Here is a 17,066-nt window from a genome sequence, read left to right on the forward strand (position 1 = left end):
TGTCACCCAGGCTGGAGTACAGTGATGCAACCTCAGCTCACTGCAACCTCGGCCTCCCATGTTCAATCAAGTCTCGAGCTTTGGCCTCTTGAGTAGCTGGGATTACAGGCGCACGCCGCCACATCCAGCTAATTTTTGTATTTTTAGTAGAGACAGGATTTCACCATGTTGGCCTAGGCTGGTCTTGAACTCCTGGTCTCAAGCAGTCCACCCGCCTCAGCCTCCCAAAGTGCTGAGACTACAGGCATGAACCACTGTGCCTGGCCCCTGGTTATCGTTTTTAATAAAAAAAGATCCTCAGAATGAAAAACAGAGTTATAATAAACTTACCTAAAATAGTCTACCTTTGGGTTCCTTTTTGCCTTGGGGCCTCTTGTCTCAGGTCAAGAACCTGAGAGTCCCCAGGCTCTGTCCTGTGTCCTCAGAGGGGCATTCCTGTCCACACTGTTGAACTCTGCACACAGTTGTGTTAAGCAGTGGATTCTGTGGCTTTAAGAAGTCTTTGAAAATCACTAACCTGGTAACGGCCTGTGCCATTGTCATCATCAAAATCAGTGCATGTATCCTGTGAGCTTTATTGTACATACAGTGAATGGGGCCAGGCTTGAGAAAGACAGATCTGCCATACTCAGCTCCCCTGCAGAGGACATCATGGAGTCTGCATTCTCCAAGGCCACGTGTTCTGCCCAGTGCCTCCTGTCACCATGACTGTAACCATCTTTCCTCTTTTTACCTGTTGGTGTGAATGTAGATTTCATTTGTGTTGTGTATGTTCTTATGCAGGAAATATTACCTCCTGGTTCTCACACAGGCTTTTCTGGATTACATTTGCCATTCATTGGTTTTACATTCACAACGGAAAGGTACGTCTGGATTTATCATTCACCAGGGAGAGCCTTCCCTTGTGGTAGATGAACAGTCAGACACCACACTCTGTCCCTAGGAGCGGGCTGGTGGGTGGGGTGTGTGCTGGGAGGCCATTACTTAAGGGAGATGGAGATGGGTTTTTGTTCTTAAAATATACACACCTGATGACTACAGGTGTTACCATAGCAAGGTTGCAGGCTTTTTCTCTACAGATATCCAGGTCGTAAAGAATTCAGGTTTCATGGCCTTTGCTGTATGTTCTTCTATTTACAACCCTTTAAAAATATTAAAACCGTTCATGCTCATAATGGTGCAAAAACAGGCCCCGGGCAGGATTTCTCCCAGAGGCCGTAGTTTGCCGACCCCTGACCAATAGGCCACCACCATTGGCAGGGTTAGCTCTGATCCAGTCGGTGGCTGCAGCAGGCGGAACAGTTGCCGCACGCACTCAGCTGAGAGCTGGCTTCAGTCAGAGCACTCTGCTGCCTTTTGTAAGGATTGTGTGCCGTGGGCTCCTGTCCCAAATGGGCCTCTTTGCAAATTTGTGTCGCCTGAGATGGTCCACCTCTATTTTAAAAGGAAACTGGGGCCGAGAGGAGAGGGGTTAGGAAGAAAGGGAGGTGGGGGAGGTGAAATGAGACAATGGAAGCTCCCACTGTGCCACAGAATCTAATTCCCAGCGTCTTCTGGCAACTGGAACCACAGTTGAAAATGTCTTGAGAGGGAGATATCCCCATACTTTTTTTTATCTTATTTTATTTTTTTTTGAGACGGGATCTTGCTCTGTTGCCCAGGCTGGAGTGCAATGGCGCAATCTCAGCTTACTGCAACCTCCGCCTCCTGGGTTCTAGCAATTCCCCTGCCCCAGTCTCCTGATTAGCCGAGACTACAGGTGCCCGCCACCATGCCCGACTAATCTTATTTTAGTAGAGATGGAGTTTCACCATAGTGGCCAGGGTGGTCTCGATCTCCTGACCTCATGATCTGCCCTCCTTGGCCTCCCAAAGTGCCAGGATTATAGGCATGAGCCACCACACCCGGCCGACATCCCCGTATTTCTACTTTAGCTTGGAGGAAATCTCTTTTGGTGTGAGAGGCCAGGGTTGAACAGCCCGTAAGCCGAAGTGACCGCTGCTGTTGGCCAGGGTTAAACAGCCCATAAGCCAAAGTGACCGCTGCTCTCTTCCCGCCCGCAGGAGGCTTTCTGGGTGGGCATATTGATTTACCAGCTGCCAGTGCAGAGGTTCTTGACCTTTCTGGTACATCCCAGCTCACTGAGAGCTTGTTACACTTGCCGGTCCCAGGCCCATGGCTGTAGTTTGGCCAGATAGGCCTAGAGCTCTCCTCTTGACCGACCCCGCAGGGCTAGAGCAGCCCAGCACTCTCAGACCACCTGTGGAGAAACACCAGGTCTTCTGTGAAGGGGACTGGGTGCCTTTATGGGACTCAGCATAGGAGCTCAAAATTTTCCTGACTTCATTGTCACATAAAGAGCTAAGCAGATCTGAGTAACTCCTAAAGCAGCCCAAAAATTAAGCTGTTAAATGAGAGCCATCCTGGGCTTCAGCCTGTGCCTTGGATGTGCATGTCATCGAGTGGTCTGGTCCTTGTTAGGGGGCTTAGCATGCTGGTCAGTGCTAGAATTGGTGGCTTAGCCTGCAAGGGAAGAAGGGTTGAAAGAGCTGTCTGGATTGCTTGGCCAGTTGGTGGCCAAACGAGGAAGGTCTATGGTCCGTGCACACTGCTGACCTCCAGACAAGAGCTGGGGCTGCCCTTTAAGCCTTGCTTTATGCAAAATCCATGCTTTCTGGTTCTGCGTTTATAGTTAAGTGTGAGGGATGATTCAGAAATGCCATTTCCCCTCCTTTGCAGAGGCGCTTTCTTTGACCAGCAGTGGGGAGTGCCCTTGTCAGTGTGTCCTTGACCATCCGGTCACTTATCTAACTTTGGCTCCATAAACAATAAAGTCTTTTCTTGGGTATTTTTGTTTGCCAATTTAAAAAGACTGCGTTTCACCCCAGGAAGTTTGAAAATGCTAATGAAATCGCTGAATTTTCAGTAGATCAAAACCTGTTGCTTGATTTCCCAGCTGTTTTTCTGATCGAGGCTCTCTGAAGAGCATAATGCAGTCTAACACATTAACCAAAGATGAGGATGTGCAGCGGGACCTGGAGCACAGCCTGCAGATGGAAGCTTACGAGAGGAGGATTCGGAGGCTGGAACAGGAGAAGCTGGAGCTGAGCAGGAAGCTGCAAGGTGAGGGCGGCGTCGGCTCTGGGGCTGGGAGGGGGCGCTGTGGCCAGGCTGCACCTCACGCTGTCTCTCCATCCCTCAGAGTCCACCCAGACCGTGCAGTCCCTCCACGGCTCATCTCGGGCCCTCAGCAATTCAAACCGAGATAAAGAAATCAAAAAGCTAAATGAAGAAATCGAACGCTTGAAGAATAAAATAGCAGGTATGTTTAAAAAAGTATGACTTCTTAGTCTCTGTTTTTGGTCATTACCCTCTTAAAAGGGGATTTCAGAGTCCTTTTCATAAGGTAGGAAAGCAGAAAAAAAGCTTAGGCTTTAGCAAGCTTATTTAGAGTTCTGAAATTTTGGTCAGTTCTTTTTTTTTTTTAGACAGAGTTTCACTTTTGTCCCCCAGGCTGGAGTGCAGTGGTACAATCTCAGCTCACTGCAACCTCCACCTCCCGGGTTCAAGTGATTCTCTTGCCTCAGCCTCCCAAGTAGCTGGAATTACAGGCATGTGCCACCACGCCCGGCTAATTTTGTATTTTTAGTAGAGACAGGGTTTCACCATGTTGGCCAGGCTGGTCTCGAACTCCTGACCTCAGGTGATCTGACCGCCTCGGCCTCCCAAAGTGCTGGAATTACAGACGTGAGCCACCGTGCCCAGCCCCAACTGGCTTAGTTCTAATGATACTATTTTATAGTCACCAGCTAGAATCAATTCCCGATATTTTATCTGAACGTTATCTGGCTATTTTCTGCTTCTCTGTTACAGTTTTCCTCTTTGTGGCTCTCAGACAGAGTCCCTAGAGCTGCTTTCCTCCTAAAGCTTAATCAGTGACTCGGCCTGCTCCTTGGTGTTGTAGGTGCTAGACCTGCCGTCACCACTTTCTCTTGGTGGTTCCTGGGTTTTCAAAGTTCCCTAAAGGCTCCAGTCACTTTGTTTGTTTTTTTTTGAGACGGAGTCTCGCTCTGTCGCCCAGGTTGTAGTGCAGTGGTGCGATCTCGGCTCACTGCAAGCTCCACCTCCCACGTTCATGCCATTCTCCTGCCTTAGCCTCCCAAGTAGCTGGGACTATAGGTACCCACCACCACGCCTGGCTAATTTTTTGTATTTTTAGTAGAGACAGGATTTCACTGTGTTAGGGTGGTCTCCATCTCCTGACCTCGTGACCCGCCAACCTCGGTCTCCCAAAGTGCTGGGATTACAGGCTTGAGCCACTGCGCCCGGCCTGACTCCAGTCCCTTTTAAGCCTTAACCTCACACAGGTTGGCCCTGCAGTTGACCTTCACCTGCAAAGCGCACTTTGAATCTCTCACCTTCTCTGTGTTTCCTATCAGGAACCCCACTGTCCTGATGCAAAAACGGACTTCTTTGATTGAGTCACTTACTAAATAAACCTTTCTTGCACACTGAAAAAGGACAAGGGCCAGGCACTATGCTGGGTGACACAGGTTAGAGGGACTGAGCAGACGAATATGTGTGCCACCCAAGGGCTCCCAGTCCTCAGGGGAGATTCTTGTCAGATCAAAGTCTAGGGAGCCTGTTCAGCACAGGTGTGCAGGTAGCTCTGCCCGTGACACTGTGTGTGTGTGTGTGTGTGTGTGTGTGTGTGTAAGTAAAAAAAACCTCTGGATGGAAAAGAGTGTTGTGAATTATTAAATAATTTCCTATCAGTAAGTCAGCTAACGTAAAGTTTGCATATAGTCACTGCACATAAAGGAACACAGTTTATTTCCCCTTTTACCCAGATTCAAACAGGCTCGAGCGACAGCTTGAGGACACAGTGGCACTTCGCCAAGAGCGTGAGGACTCCACGCAGCGGCTGCGGGGGCTGGAGAAGCAGCACCGCGTGGTCCGGCAGGAGAAGGAGGAGCTGCACAAGGTAGGTGGCTCGGTTCGGGGTGGGAAAGGCTTACAGGACCTTGCAGAGTTTTGTAAGGTCACATTCATGCAGACGGTGGAAGGCCTCTTGGGACTACTGCCCATGGGCTGTCCCTGCTGCATGCAGGACACCAGGGCCAAGCGTGGCCCCGGGGCCCCTGCCACACCTGCCTGCTGCACAGCCTCCGTGTCGGCTGGCAGAGCTTGGGTCCCAGTGGCAGGTGCCTTCCACCCCCTCGCCCACAGCGGGTATCCACCTCACAATCAGCCTTTCCAGTCTCCACTTCAGACCCACAGAGAAAGCAGCACCCCACTGCATTCTACATTGTGCAGCTCCTCCTTCTCCTTCTCATGTCCTTAGGGCATGGTGGCCGTGGCAGCACACGCTGTGTCTGGAGCCAGGCCCTCCCCTTCTCTCCACCAGGCCTCTGCTCTTAGAGAGGGCCCCTTAGTAATGACAGGGAACTGCAGCAGAGGCCCTGTGTTAAAATCTGGGTGATTTCACCCCATAATTCCTTTATAAATTTCATTTTTAGTAATATATGGAAAACTTTTATGCTCAGGTGCCACCATGTTAGTTATATACGTGTTTTCTAAAATACATTCATTGATACATGTTATCCTTGAACCTGTAGTTTGTGATCTGTTCTGTAAAATGTGCCAGATATCAAACCCAAATTGTTTCTTAAGATAATCTGTGGTGTCATCCACCTGAGTGACTTATCAAAGTGCAGTGTGGGGTGTGTGGCACCTCATTGCTTGACAGGGTCATAGTACCTCCCAGTGGGCCCGGAGAGGCCTGGGGAGGCCTCCCGTCCGCGTGTGGGCAGCTGCTCTGCCAGCTTGCTCAGGGTCTTGTCACTTCCATCTCAGACGAGCAGGTGCAACAGTGACTGAACTGCCAGGTAGTTGACCAGATGGGCTGCAGGGAGGTCAGGGTCATCAGTGTGGTGAGTGCAGAGTGACAGCCAGCAGCCGCACCCCAGTCTCCAGTGACGGGCAGGCTGTCCAGCACTTGTTTCTATGCAGTTCTTCACCCGCACCCCAGTCTCCAGCGAAGGGCAGGCTGTCCAGCACTTGTTTCTATGCAGTTCTTCTCTGTGACTTCACCTTCAGCACTTGGTGTCTGTGTGTTCTTTACGGATTTTGCTGATGTTGAAGGAACCCGATTGAGTGCCCAAATGCTTCATTCAGCTTTGCGGCTCTGCAGGCGACGTCGGGCAGAGGCTGTCGTTACGGAGCCAGGCGTCCTCCTGTAAGCACGCTGCCCCTGCGTGGTTGTGGGGCTTTTTTTTTTTTTTTTTTGAGATGGAGTCTCGCTGTGTCGCCCAGGCTGGGGTGCAGTGGCACGATCTTGGCTCTGGATCTTGGATCTTGCCTCTGCCTCCCAGGTTCACACCATTCTCCTGCCTCAGCCTCCTGAGTAGCTGGGACTACAGGCACGCACCACCACGATGCACTTTTTTTGTATTTTTAGTAGAGACGTGGTCTCACCATGTTAGCCAGGATGGTCTCCATCTCCTGACCACAGGTGATCTGCCCGCCTCGGCCTCCCAAAGTGCTGGGATTACAGGTGTGAGCCACTGTGCCCAGCCTGTGGGGCCTTTCTTGGTGTGCAGTTGGTGCTCGGCACCTGAACCCAGGCGGCCTTCCCATTGCCTTTGTGGGTGGCGTGAGACACAGCGTAGGTCTTTTTCCAAGTAGGGAATTTCTCAGATCTGTGGCTCTAATCTGTAACCAGCATCGGCTGTCGCTTTTAACTCCTCAGTATCGTGGAAGACCAAACCTCCAGCCTTCCAAGACTTTGCTAGGCAAACGTAAAACGTCTGTAATTGTTTTTGTTCAGCAACTGGTTGAAGCCTCAGAGCGGCTGAAATCCCAGGCCAAGGAACTCAAAGACGCCCATCAGCAGCGAAAGCTGGCCCTGCAGGAATTCTCGGAGCTGAACGAGCGCATGGCAGAGCTCCGTGCCCAGAAGCAGAAGGTGTCCCGGCAGCTGCGGGACAAGGAGGAAGAGATGGAGGTGGCCACGCAGAAGGTGGACGCCATGCGGCAGGAGATGCGGAGAGCCGAGAAGCTCAGGAAAGAGGTGGCTGTGGGGATGGTTCAGGGATGGTGTCCACTGGACTGTTGTGTGACTTTTATAAAACGTCTTTGGAATCTTGGGCTGCAGTAGTATAAAAGGGGTTGGAAATTTTCTGTGGAGCCAAGTAAGTTGATGGGCTGAGCATTTATTTTGTTGTTCTCGTCCCTCAATATCGGTGAAATTACAATAAGGTTCTTGTGGTGCTGATTTTCTTTAATTCCCTTTTAAGTAAATAGAGGGTGTTTATACTGTGCTATGATGTGGCCTGGCTTATGTGAATAAGTCCACACAGGGCAGGTGGCAGTAGAAAGGCAGATCACGGGCGGGTGCGGGGCTCACGCCTGGAATCCCAGCCCTGTGGGAGGCGCCGAGATGGCTGGATCGTTGAGCTTAGGAGTTGGAGACCAGCCTGAGCAACATGGATGGCAAAACCCCATCTCTACCAAAAAAACAAAAAAGTCAGCTGGGCATGGTGGCGGTCACCTGTAATCCCAGCTACTTGGAAGGCTGAGGCAGGAGAATCGCTTGAGCCCAGGAGGTGGAGGCTGCAGGGATCCGAGATTGTGCCACTGCAATCCAGCCTGGGCGACAGAGTGAGACTCCCGTCTCAAAAAAAAAATATGTATATATGAAAGGCAAATCACAGCGAAGCACAGTTGAGGCCGCCTGCCGAGGTGAGCGCCTCTGAAGTGTCTTGACGCAGCACTCGTCGCCACTGTTGGAATGATTGCAACCCCAGAGAGCTTTCTTATGTAGGCTACAGCTCTCAACATGCACCATGGCAGAAATTAAAACAGAATTTTGTTAATGCAATGAAAACCCATTTCATGTTAACATATGTAACATGTTTAATGAAAAGTATCTATTTCTTTAAAAATTTGGCAAGAAGAATGGCATTTTTTACACTTTGTTAGCTTTTTTTTAATATCTGGCTGAATAGAAAATGGTGAGTTCTCATGACTGTTTCTTCAGTCTGTTTTGCTGCGCTGTTCGGGATAAAGTACATGAAGAAATCCTGGCTCCCACACATAGCTGATTAGGAAAGGAAGGGCCCTGCACACCCCTGACAACGTCTCAGGACCACAGGGGTTTTCAGCCCCTGCCGCCCTAGGTATTCCGAGTGTTCTGCTGTGACATATTTTAAGCAGTGCTTAGTTTAGAACTCTGTTAAAGTTTCCTTGATAAATCCCATGAATGAGAAGGCCTGGAAGCACATGCTCCTGCTCCTTTCAAGTTCAGGGCTCTTTGTTCTTTAGCCACAGAGGACCTGTTTGTTTTCTTCTTAGACAGTCTATTTTGCAACCCAAATATATTTGTAGTTATAGGCAGTTAAAACTGAAGTTAGTGATCCCCCTAAAGAGGAATTAGCATTCCACCTACGGGGGAAGTGGTGACAGTGCCTGGGATTCGCCCTCAAGTGGTTTGGGCACAGGCAGAGATGAAGCGGGCTTGGCTCCAGAGCTCACTGTCGAAGCTGGGTGCGGCACGCGGGTTTGCTGTTCTGCTCGCTCTTGTGCGTGTTTGAAATGGCCCATTTAATTAATGAATTCAAGTTCTACAGATATCAAAAGTACTTGTTTTCACAAATCAGTGAAATTTAAATTTCAAGAAATTTATCCTTCTTGAAATTTAAAAGTATCAGTTTAAGCTAGAGTTGAACGTTGTTTTATTACTAACCAACCATCCCAGTTGAACCCTGAAGTGTATTCCTCAAACTTCCATTTGTGGTAAGATTTGATGAAGGGCAAACACGCACAAAGGTCCTTTGAGGTCTTGTTCTTGTAGAGGTCCCGTGGGTGCTGCTCTAACTGGTGATGTGGAGCTCGCTTTGTGTTAATGGAAACCGGATTTTCCTCTTGTAGCTGGAAGCTCAGCTTGATGATGCTGTTGCTGAGGCCTCCAAGGAGCGCAAGCTTCGTGAGCACAGTGAGAACTTCTGCAAGCAAATGGAAAGCGAGCTGGAGGCCCTCAAGGTAGTGCTGGGCGGGGGTCTCTGCCCTTAACCGAGAGGAATGCTCATCTTTGCTGATGCCACCACGTGGAAGTCACCTTGTGTAATGTGTGGTCCAGGCTGAGTGTCACCCGAGGCTGTTGAGGCAAGACCCGTGTGTGGAGAGGTGGGGGTGTGACCGCTGCCTTTGTGCCTGCTTTCATTTTTAAAGGCCAAGTTCATTTTTTTCCTTTCCTATATAAAAGTTTAAAGCAGTTCACTATAAGTCCTAGGAAACTAATATCTCATTTCCTGCTCCAGCCCCGTGAGTTCATAGCCTTCTTCACGTCGTGGTATTCTAAATTCAGTGCAGTTGAGTTTTGGGAAAGCTCCTTAAAGCCTGTAACCTGCTGCTGACTGGGGAGGAAGCAGACTGGCCATCAGTCAGGGCCTGCTGGTGGGGCCGGAGGGTGGCCGGGAGGCTGCAGAGGGCGGGAGTGGGGAAGGCCGCAGCGGCCGAGTGGGCGAGGGGCTGGGGGCGGATCTCCTTGGCAGTATAGCGTGGCCTGGGTCTCCTCATGTGTGGGCTGCATGTGATGGGTCTGCCCTCTCCCTTCCCCTCGGTGATCTGGTAGCTCTTCCTCTGGGACGTGGGCCTGAGATGCTGTTCCTCTCTGGCAGCGTGGCTTGGCTGGACCTCAGCGTGTGGTGCCCGAGGCTCTTGCTCCTTTCTCAGCCCTCGAGTCTCTGCTCTGCACAGCAGGCAGAGTGAGCTTGGCAGACCAAAGCCGGATCACATTCCTGTGTGGTCAGGGCCTCCGTGGCTTCACAGCTGTCCAGCAGCCACCCTCCTGCCCGCTCCAGCCCAGCAGTGCCTCTCCCACCCCTCCCGTCCCCGCCACTCCAGACACACTGGCCTCTCTGCGTGCTACAAGCACTGCCAGCACGTCCCACCTCACTCCGGCCTGTGCCCTTGTTCTTTGCCCCTAGCCTGACACTTCACTTAATAGGCCAGCACCTTACAGATGCCGCCCCAGCCATCCCGGCACGCCTTCCGCTCCCTACAACCCGGCTGGGGTGCAGAGCCCCTCCGCCCGTTTACTGGTTTGCTGTCAGTTCCGGCCAACCACGTGAGAGCAGAGACCTCTGTGTCACTGCAGTCACAAGGAGGGGCCCAGCACAGAGTCAGCCCTCAGAAGAATGCTGCAGGCCTGAATGAACAGGGTGTGGGGCAGAGAGCTTCAGGGTCCCAGGCAGACCCGGGCACATCCCCCTGCAAGGCTGTCTCCTGCTGTGACCCCCTAGAATCTGGATCACGTTAGCCAGGTCAGCTACATCATCTGGTGTAGTCCAGGCATACACGGTCCTTGGGAAGGTGTCTGCACTTGCTGGGGATGAAAGGGGATGAAAGGACAATGTGACCCTTGAGGACACAGAGGTTCGTCAACTTATGTTAACCTTTGTCTTCAGATGAAGCAAGGAGGCCGGGGAGCAGGTGCCACTTTAGAGCACCAGCAAGAGATTTCCAAAATCAAATCCGAGCTGGAGAAGAAAGTCTTATTTTATGAAGAGGAATTGGTCAGACGTGAGGCCTCCCATGTGCTCGAAGTGAAAAATGTGAAGAAGGAGGTGCATGATTCAGAAAGCCACCAGCTGGCCCTGCAGAAAGAAATCTTGATGTTAAAAGATAAGTTAGAAAAGTCAAGGCGAGAACGGTAGGTGTTGATGAGCTCCTCAGTTGAGAAGATGAAAGCTGATACCTATGCCATAGATAATGAATATTAGCGAAGTTACGAGCTTTTAAAACTGTTTCTCGCTCACCTTGGCAGGCATAACGAGATGGAGGAGGCGGTAGGTACAGTAAAAGATAAATACGAACGAGAAAGAGCAATGCTATTTGATGAAAACAAGAAGCTAACCGCTGAAAATGAAAAGGTAATTAATTCAAAGTACCTGAGTTAGCACTTTGTATGGAAATTGTAATTTAAAAAAATTTTTTTTTAATTTTTAATTTGTGTGGGTGTGTACGTAGTCGGTATATATATTTATGGGGGACTAGAATGTCATTCTTGAGTCTTGGAAGTTTGGTATCTTTTTTGTTTGTTTGTTTTGAGACAGAATTTCGTTCTGTTGCCCCAGGCTGGAGTACAGTGGTGTGATCTTGGCTCACTGTAAGCTCTGCCTCCCGGGTTCACGCCATTCTCCTGCCTCAGTGTCCCAAGTAGCTGGGACTATAGGCGCCCGCCACCACGCCCGGCGAATTTTTTGTGGTGTTTTTTTTGTTTTTTTGAGTTGGAGTCTTGCTCTGTCACCCAGGCTGGAGGGCAGTGGTGCGATCTCTGCTCACTGCAAGCTCCGCCTCCCAGGTTCGCGCCATTCTCCTGCCTCAGCCTCCCGTGTAGCTGGGACTACAGGCGCCCGCCACCACGCCCAGCTAATTTTTTTTTTTTTTTGTATTTTTAGTAGAGACGGGGTGTCACCGTCTTAGCCAGGATGATCTTGATCTCCTGACCTCATGATCTGCCCGTCTCTGCCTCCCAAAGTGCTGGGATTACAGGCGTGAGCCACCGTGCCCGGCCTTATTTTTTGTATTTTTAGTAGAGATGGGGTTTCACTGTGTTAGTCACGATGGTCTCGATCTCCTGACCTCGTGATCCACGGGCTTCGGCATCCCTAAGTGCTGGGATTACAGGTGTGAGCCACCGCACCAGCCGAAGTTTGGGATCTTTTTACAGTGCAGTCGTGTGCCATATAACGATGCTTCCGTCAATGACAGACCCTGTATACAACAGACATCCCATACGATTGTAATACTGTCCTTTACCTCTTCTGTGTTGAGATACACAGATACTTAGCATTGTGTTACAGCCACCGACAGCGTCCCGCACAGCATCATGGTATGCAGGCTGTGGCCTGGAATTGACAGGCTGTGCCACAGGGCCTGGCGTGCAGCAGCCACACCATCTAGGCTTGTGTGAGTACATTCACGCTGCGTGCACAAGGACGTGTTTCTCAGCCTGTGTTCTTGCTGTTTCACCACACGTGACTGTTTTGATTTTTGAATGAAGTAATGGATTTGGTCTTTTAAATAGGATGTTTGTATTCAGCGAAAAGGTGCCAATTGCCTGAAGTCACTAGCTGCATCAGTTTAGGTTTAGATTTGAGTTGAAATGTGACTTAAGCTAGATACAGTGAAAAAATCCGTATCATGAACTTAGTTTAGAAAAATCTCGCCGGGCGCGGTGGCTCACGCCTGTAATCCCAGCACTTTGGGAGGCCGAGGCGGGTGGATCACAAGGTCAGGAGATCGAGACCACGGTGAAACCCCATCTCTACTAAAAATACAAAAAAATTAGCCGGGCACGGTGGCGGGTGCCTGTAGTCCAGCTACTCAGGAGGCTGAGGCGGGAGAATGGCGTAAACCCGGGAGGTGGAGCTTGCAGTGAGCTGAGATCTGGCCACTGCACTCCAGCCTGGGGGACAGAGCAAGACTCCGTCTCAAAAAAAAAAAAAAAAAAAAAAAAAAAAAAATCTCATGACGATTAAAGAAAACTTTCAAAGTCTTCAAAGGAACTTCCAGTGTTAATGCCAGCATACTTAAAGGATGCCCGATTAACAAGTTCTGTGGTGAAATTGTTTCATTTCAGCTCTGTTCCTTTGTGGATAAACTCACAGCTCAAAATAGACAGCTGGAGGATGAGCTGCAGGATCTGGCAGCCAAGAAGGAGTCGGTGGCCCACTGGGAAGCTCAGATTGCGGAAATCATTCAGTGGTACGTGCGCGGCCCCATTAGCGGCCGTAAAGCAACTCCCTGCTCAGTCCACGAGGCCTGTCCCGCCTCTGCTGCCTGATCCTGTGCTCCACACCAGGTCGTGCCTCTCAGGCTGGGATGCAGGTCTCGTTGCTGTTCCCCAGAACTTCTCATGTCTGGGGCAGTGGTTCTGTTGGACTGGAGGTGGAGACACGCCCCCACCAACCCACTGAAGGACTTGGGGCAAGCCATTCACACCCCTCACGTTCTCAGAGATACGGGAGGCAGAGCCCTCCTGAAGTGGCTGCGAAAGCAGCAGGGAGACTTGGAGTGAGCTGGGACCTGGCCCTCCGCTCCTAAGGTGTGAAGTTGTAATTTTTAAAAGAGTTTTTATTTTTAATTTTTGTGGGTGCATAGTAGGTGTATATATCTATGGGGTAATATAATTTTTTCATTCTTGAGTCTTGGAAGTTCGGTGTCTTTTTAAACTGCAGTCGTGCCATGTGACGATGCTTTCATCAGTGTGATCCTGCGTATACAATGGGTACACTGTGGGCACTCTGGCTGACGTGACGGTGTGTCACTGTGTCCCAAGGAAGGTGGGAACGTCCCCTTCTTGTTTGGCTTCTCGCTGATAGCTATGCTTCGTGAGACAGAACATCTGTTCCCTCCTCCAGGGTCAGCGATGAGAAAGATGCCCGGGGTTACCTTCAAGCTCTTGCTTCCAAGATGACCGAAGAGCTCGAGGCTTTGAGGAGTTCTAGTCTGGGGTCAAGAACACTGGTAGGTTTTGTGTAATGCCTGCATTTCTATTACTGAATAATTTGTTAATGGTTTTAAGTGTGAATGTGACATTTAAGTACTATTTAGGGAATTACAGTGATGCAAGAGACTTCTGTGCAACCAGTTCCTCAGTTTAAGGAATGCTAACATTTGCCAGCTTTCAGATCATCATGGCTTCTCTCAGTGGCATTCATTCGTTTAGCAAATAATTATTGAGCACTGAGCTCTGTGGTATCAAATTAAGACTGGATTCTGCCCTCAGAGAGCTTTATCAAATTTTATTGGTTCATTTAGTGATCTGTGTATTTCCCCCCCGCCCCCCCCGCCGAGATGGAGTCTCACTCTATCGCCCAGGCTGGAGTGCAGTGGCGTGATCTCGGCTCACTGCAACCTCCACCTCCTGGGTTCAAGTGATTCTCCTGCCTCAGCCCCCCAGGTAGCTGGGATTACAGGTGTGCATCGCTACACCAGGCTAATTTTTGTATTTTAGTAGAGATAGGGTTTCGCCACATTAGCCAGGCTGGTCTCAAACTCCTGACCTTAGGTGATCTGCCCGCTTCAGCCTCCCAAAGTGCTGGGATTACAGGTGTGAGCCACCACACCTGGCGTTCCTCTGTCCATTTTCTTCTCTTTACCATTGTAGATGGAAAATGAAGAATTCTCAGTTGTGTTCAATGAAGGTTTTTGGTTTAAAAAAAGAAAAATCAGCAAGATGGCATCTCTAGACTTCTTTTATACCTCCTGAAAGTTGATATCATACATTGGGCAACTCAGTAAGAAAACAGAAGGGTGATGTTAGTGAACTGGCATATTCCACTGTTGCTTCATCCTAGGTCACTCCGTCATTCTTCCCTTATTATTTTAGTCTTTTTTTTTTTTTTTTAATCACAGGTAGGAATGAGTAATGACATAATTCCCAGGATGGTGAAATCGCAAAATGTTTCAAATTATGAGAAAAAGATAACCGAACCCTATAATGTACCTTAGGTTTGTAAAAGGTCCAGGGTTCAGTGGACCCAAATACAAATTGCACTACAGAGGCCGGGCGCAGCGGCTCACGCCTGTAATCCCAGCACTTTGGGAGGCCAAGGTGGGTGGATCACGAGGTCAGGAGTTTGAGACTAGCCTGGCCAGCATGGTGAAGCCCTGTCTCTACTAAAAATACAAAAATTAGCCAGGCGTGGTGGCGTGCACCTGTAATCCCAGCTACTGGGGAGGCTGAGACAGGAAAATTGCTTGAATCTTGGAGGCGGAGGTTGCAGTGAGCTGAGATCACGCCATTGCACTCCAGCCTGGGCAACAAGAGCAAAACTCCATCTAAAAAAAAAAAAAAGAGGTTGTACCACAGAATTACTTTTATTCTTCTCAAAGATAAAGTAAATGTTCTTTTTTAGAAGATTTCTAAGGAAGAGTAAAAGTCATAAAATATCAAAACTGAAACTCCTGAGGCACCTCAATAATTTAGAGTTAATACCTAAGTGAGACAGTAATGGCTTAAGGTTAGACAAAGATAACTTATTTGTTAACATTAGTTTAACAAGTAGATAACTGAAAGTGCATTTTTAACACTGTAACCATGTCGCAAGGATCCACTGTGGAAGGTGCGCCGCAGCCAGAAGCTGGACATGTCCGCGCGGCTGGAGCTGCAGTCGGCCCTGGAGGCGGAGATCCGGGCCAAGCAGCTTGTCCAGGAGGAGCTGAGGAAGGTCAAGGATGCCAACCTCACCTTGGAAAGGTACTTGGTGCTGGGGTCTAACTCTGAGTAGGAGCGGGGGCTGTGTGGCCTTCAGCCAGCCCTGAGCCTTGTGGGCTCTGATGCTCCTCACCTGGAAAATCGGGGCCACGGTGTTTACTGGCACCTTAGGAGGCAGCGAGTCGGGTTTACCTGCAGGAGCCCTGAATAGCAGGCCATTCTGGCACGGAGGAGGTGGCCACAAGGGTGCAGGGCCTCGCCTGCCGCGGGGGTGTGCAGTGCAGTGCAAGCCGTGTTTTGACAGCAGCGGGTGCTTGTGCCCCCGCGCTGGGTAGTGAGACTCATACCACTGTCTGACAGAAGCCCCTCTCACTGCTTAGTCACCTCCATGCCGCTCCATTCACTAACTCAGGATTGTTCCTTTCAAGCTAATGCAAATATTTTAAAACAGAGGCTGAAGATGGCATTCTCACTTGAAATTTTTCTCCAACTCCAAGCAGTAACGAAAATGCCATTTTCACACAGCAGTAAATTCAGTCAGTATTAGCTGAGAGTTTCCTCTTTGCAGATCCTGTTTTATAAGGATACGATAATGAAAGTCAGTTTCATAAAAACCAGGCCAGCTGTGCTGTGCCATGAGGCGGACGAGGACCTAGAAGGGACAGTGTTTAACAGAATTTACTGAGTCCCAAATCCTGTTAGTTTGGGGCTAAAAGAATTAATGGTAATAGGTTTCAGTTAAATTGACTTCCTTTGTACCGGGAACTGCTGTAAGACTGTTCTGTTAAATCCTGTGACCTTCCCACAGCCCAACAGGGCAGGCACTCTTGTTACTCCTGCTTACGCACTCTGCAGGTGATTTGCCCGCTGTCACCCCACTGATAAGTGGAACGCCCCCCGGCCCCCACAAACTGCGTCCCTCCTGGCCAGCTGTTCCCCGTGGCAGCCGGACTTTCTCTGTCCCCTCCATGAAGTTGCTGGAATTGCAAGGCTGCCGGTACGGCTGGTGTGGTGCTTCTTGATGCAGCCACCATCTTGCCAGTTATGGGAAAGATATTGACGGGGCTGATGGCTGAGCGGCCTGGGCCCTGTGTCCCTGGAGAACAGAGGACTCGCCTGGGAAGGAGACTAGGAAGGTCAAAGCTCCGTTAGGCCATCATGAGACACACCTTCCTAAGCCATGACTTTTTAAATTCCTGCTTGAATGTTTATATTTGAAATATTCATACTGTTTGTAGTGTTTGCAGTAGAAAGGCCCAGCATGAGCTGCCGTGTTCTGAACAGTCCCCGGTGTTGGGGAGAAACCCCGGCCCTCTCATCCTGCCCTGCCCCAGACCGCCTCATAGACAACCTCTTCTCAGTGCACTTAAAGCCATTTATTTTTTATTTTAGCAAACTGAAGGACTCTGAAGCCAAAAACAGAGAATTATTAGAAGAAATGGAAATTTTGAAGAAAAAGATGGAAGAAAAATTCAGAGCAGATACTGGTAAATTAACATCAGGCAGTTCTGCATTATTTGAATATAAATATTTTTCAAATGAGTGGTTTTATTTTCTTTTCAACTTAATAGTTACTTTAGTTACGTAAAGTACCTACAGAATTCCAAAATCAACATTTTCAAACAGCATCTTCAAAGATATTTTCCCCAAAGCTAGCCATTGTTTTTGGTTTATCCTTCCTTTTTTTTTTTGTGAAACAGTCTTGCTCTGTCACCCAGGCTGGAATGCAGTGGCGTGATCTCGGCTCACTGCAACCTCTGCATTCTGGGTTCAAGCGCTTCTGCCGTCTCAGCCTCCCAAGTAGCTGGGATTACAGGCACACGCCACCACCATCCCTGGC

General features: G+C 49.5%; 1 protein-coding gene across 1 annotated transcript in view; it reads left to right on the plus strand.

Annotated features, from left to right (window-relative positions):
• The window catches only part of CDC42BPB (CDC42 binding protein kinase beta), a 124,750-nt gene that overhangs the window by 80,541 nt on the left and 27,143 nt on the right, over window positions 1-17,066 (plus strand). Inside the window, exons 9-20 of the mRNA XM_031667762.1 lie at window positions 784-863; window positions 2,957-3,123; window positions 3,203-3,322; window positions 4,851-4,984; window positions 6,830-7,072; window positions 8,932-9,042; window positions 10,470-10,714; window positions 10,829-10,934; window positions 12,647-12,771; window positions 13,428-13,533; window positions 15,120-15,268; window positions 16,619-16,713. Of these exons, the coding sequence (XP_031523622.1) occupies window positions 784-863; window positions 2,957-3,123; window positions 3,203-3,322; window positions 4,851-4,984; window positions 6,830-7,072; window positions 8,932-9,042; window positions 10,470-10,714; window positions 10,829-10,934; window positions 12,647-12,771; window positions 13,428-13,533; window positions 15,120-15,268; window positions 16,619-16,713 (1,681 nt within the window). The remainder of the gene's footprint in view (window positions 1-783; window positions 864-2,956; window positions 3,124-3,202; window positions 3,323-4,850; window positions 4,985-6,829; window positions 7,073-8,931; window positions 9,043-10,469; window positions 10,715-10,828; window positions 10,935-12,646; window positions 12,772-13,427; window positions 13,534-15,119; window positions 15,269-16,618; window positions 16,714-17,066) is intronic.

This window comes from Papio anubis, chromosome 7, assembly GCF_008728515.1.
Source record: "Papio anubis isolate 15944 chromosome 7, Panubis1.0, whole genome shotgun sequence".
NCBI lineage: Eukaryota > Metazoa > Chordata > Mammalia > Primates > Cercopithecidae > Papio > Papio anubis.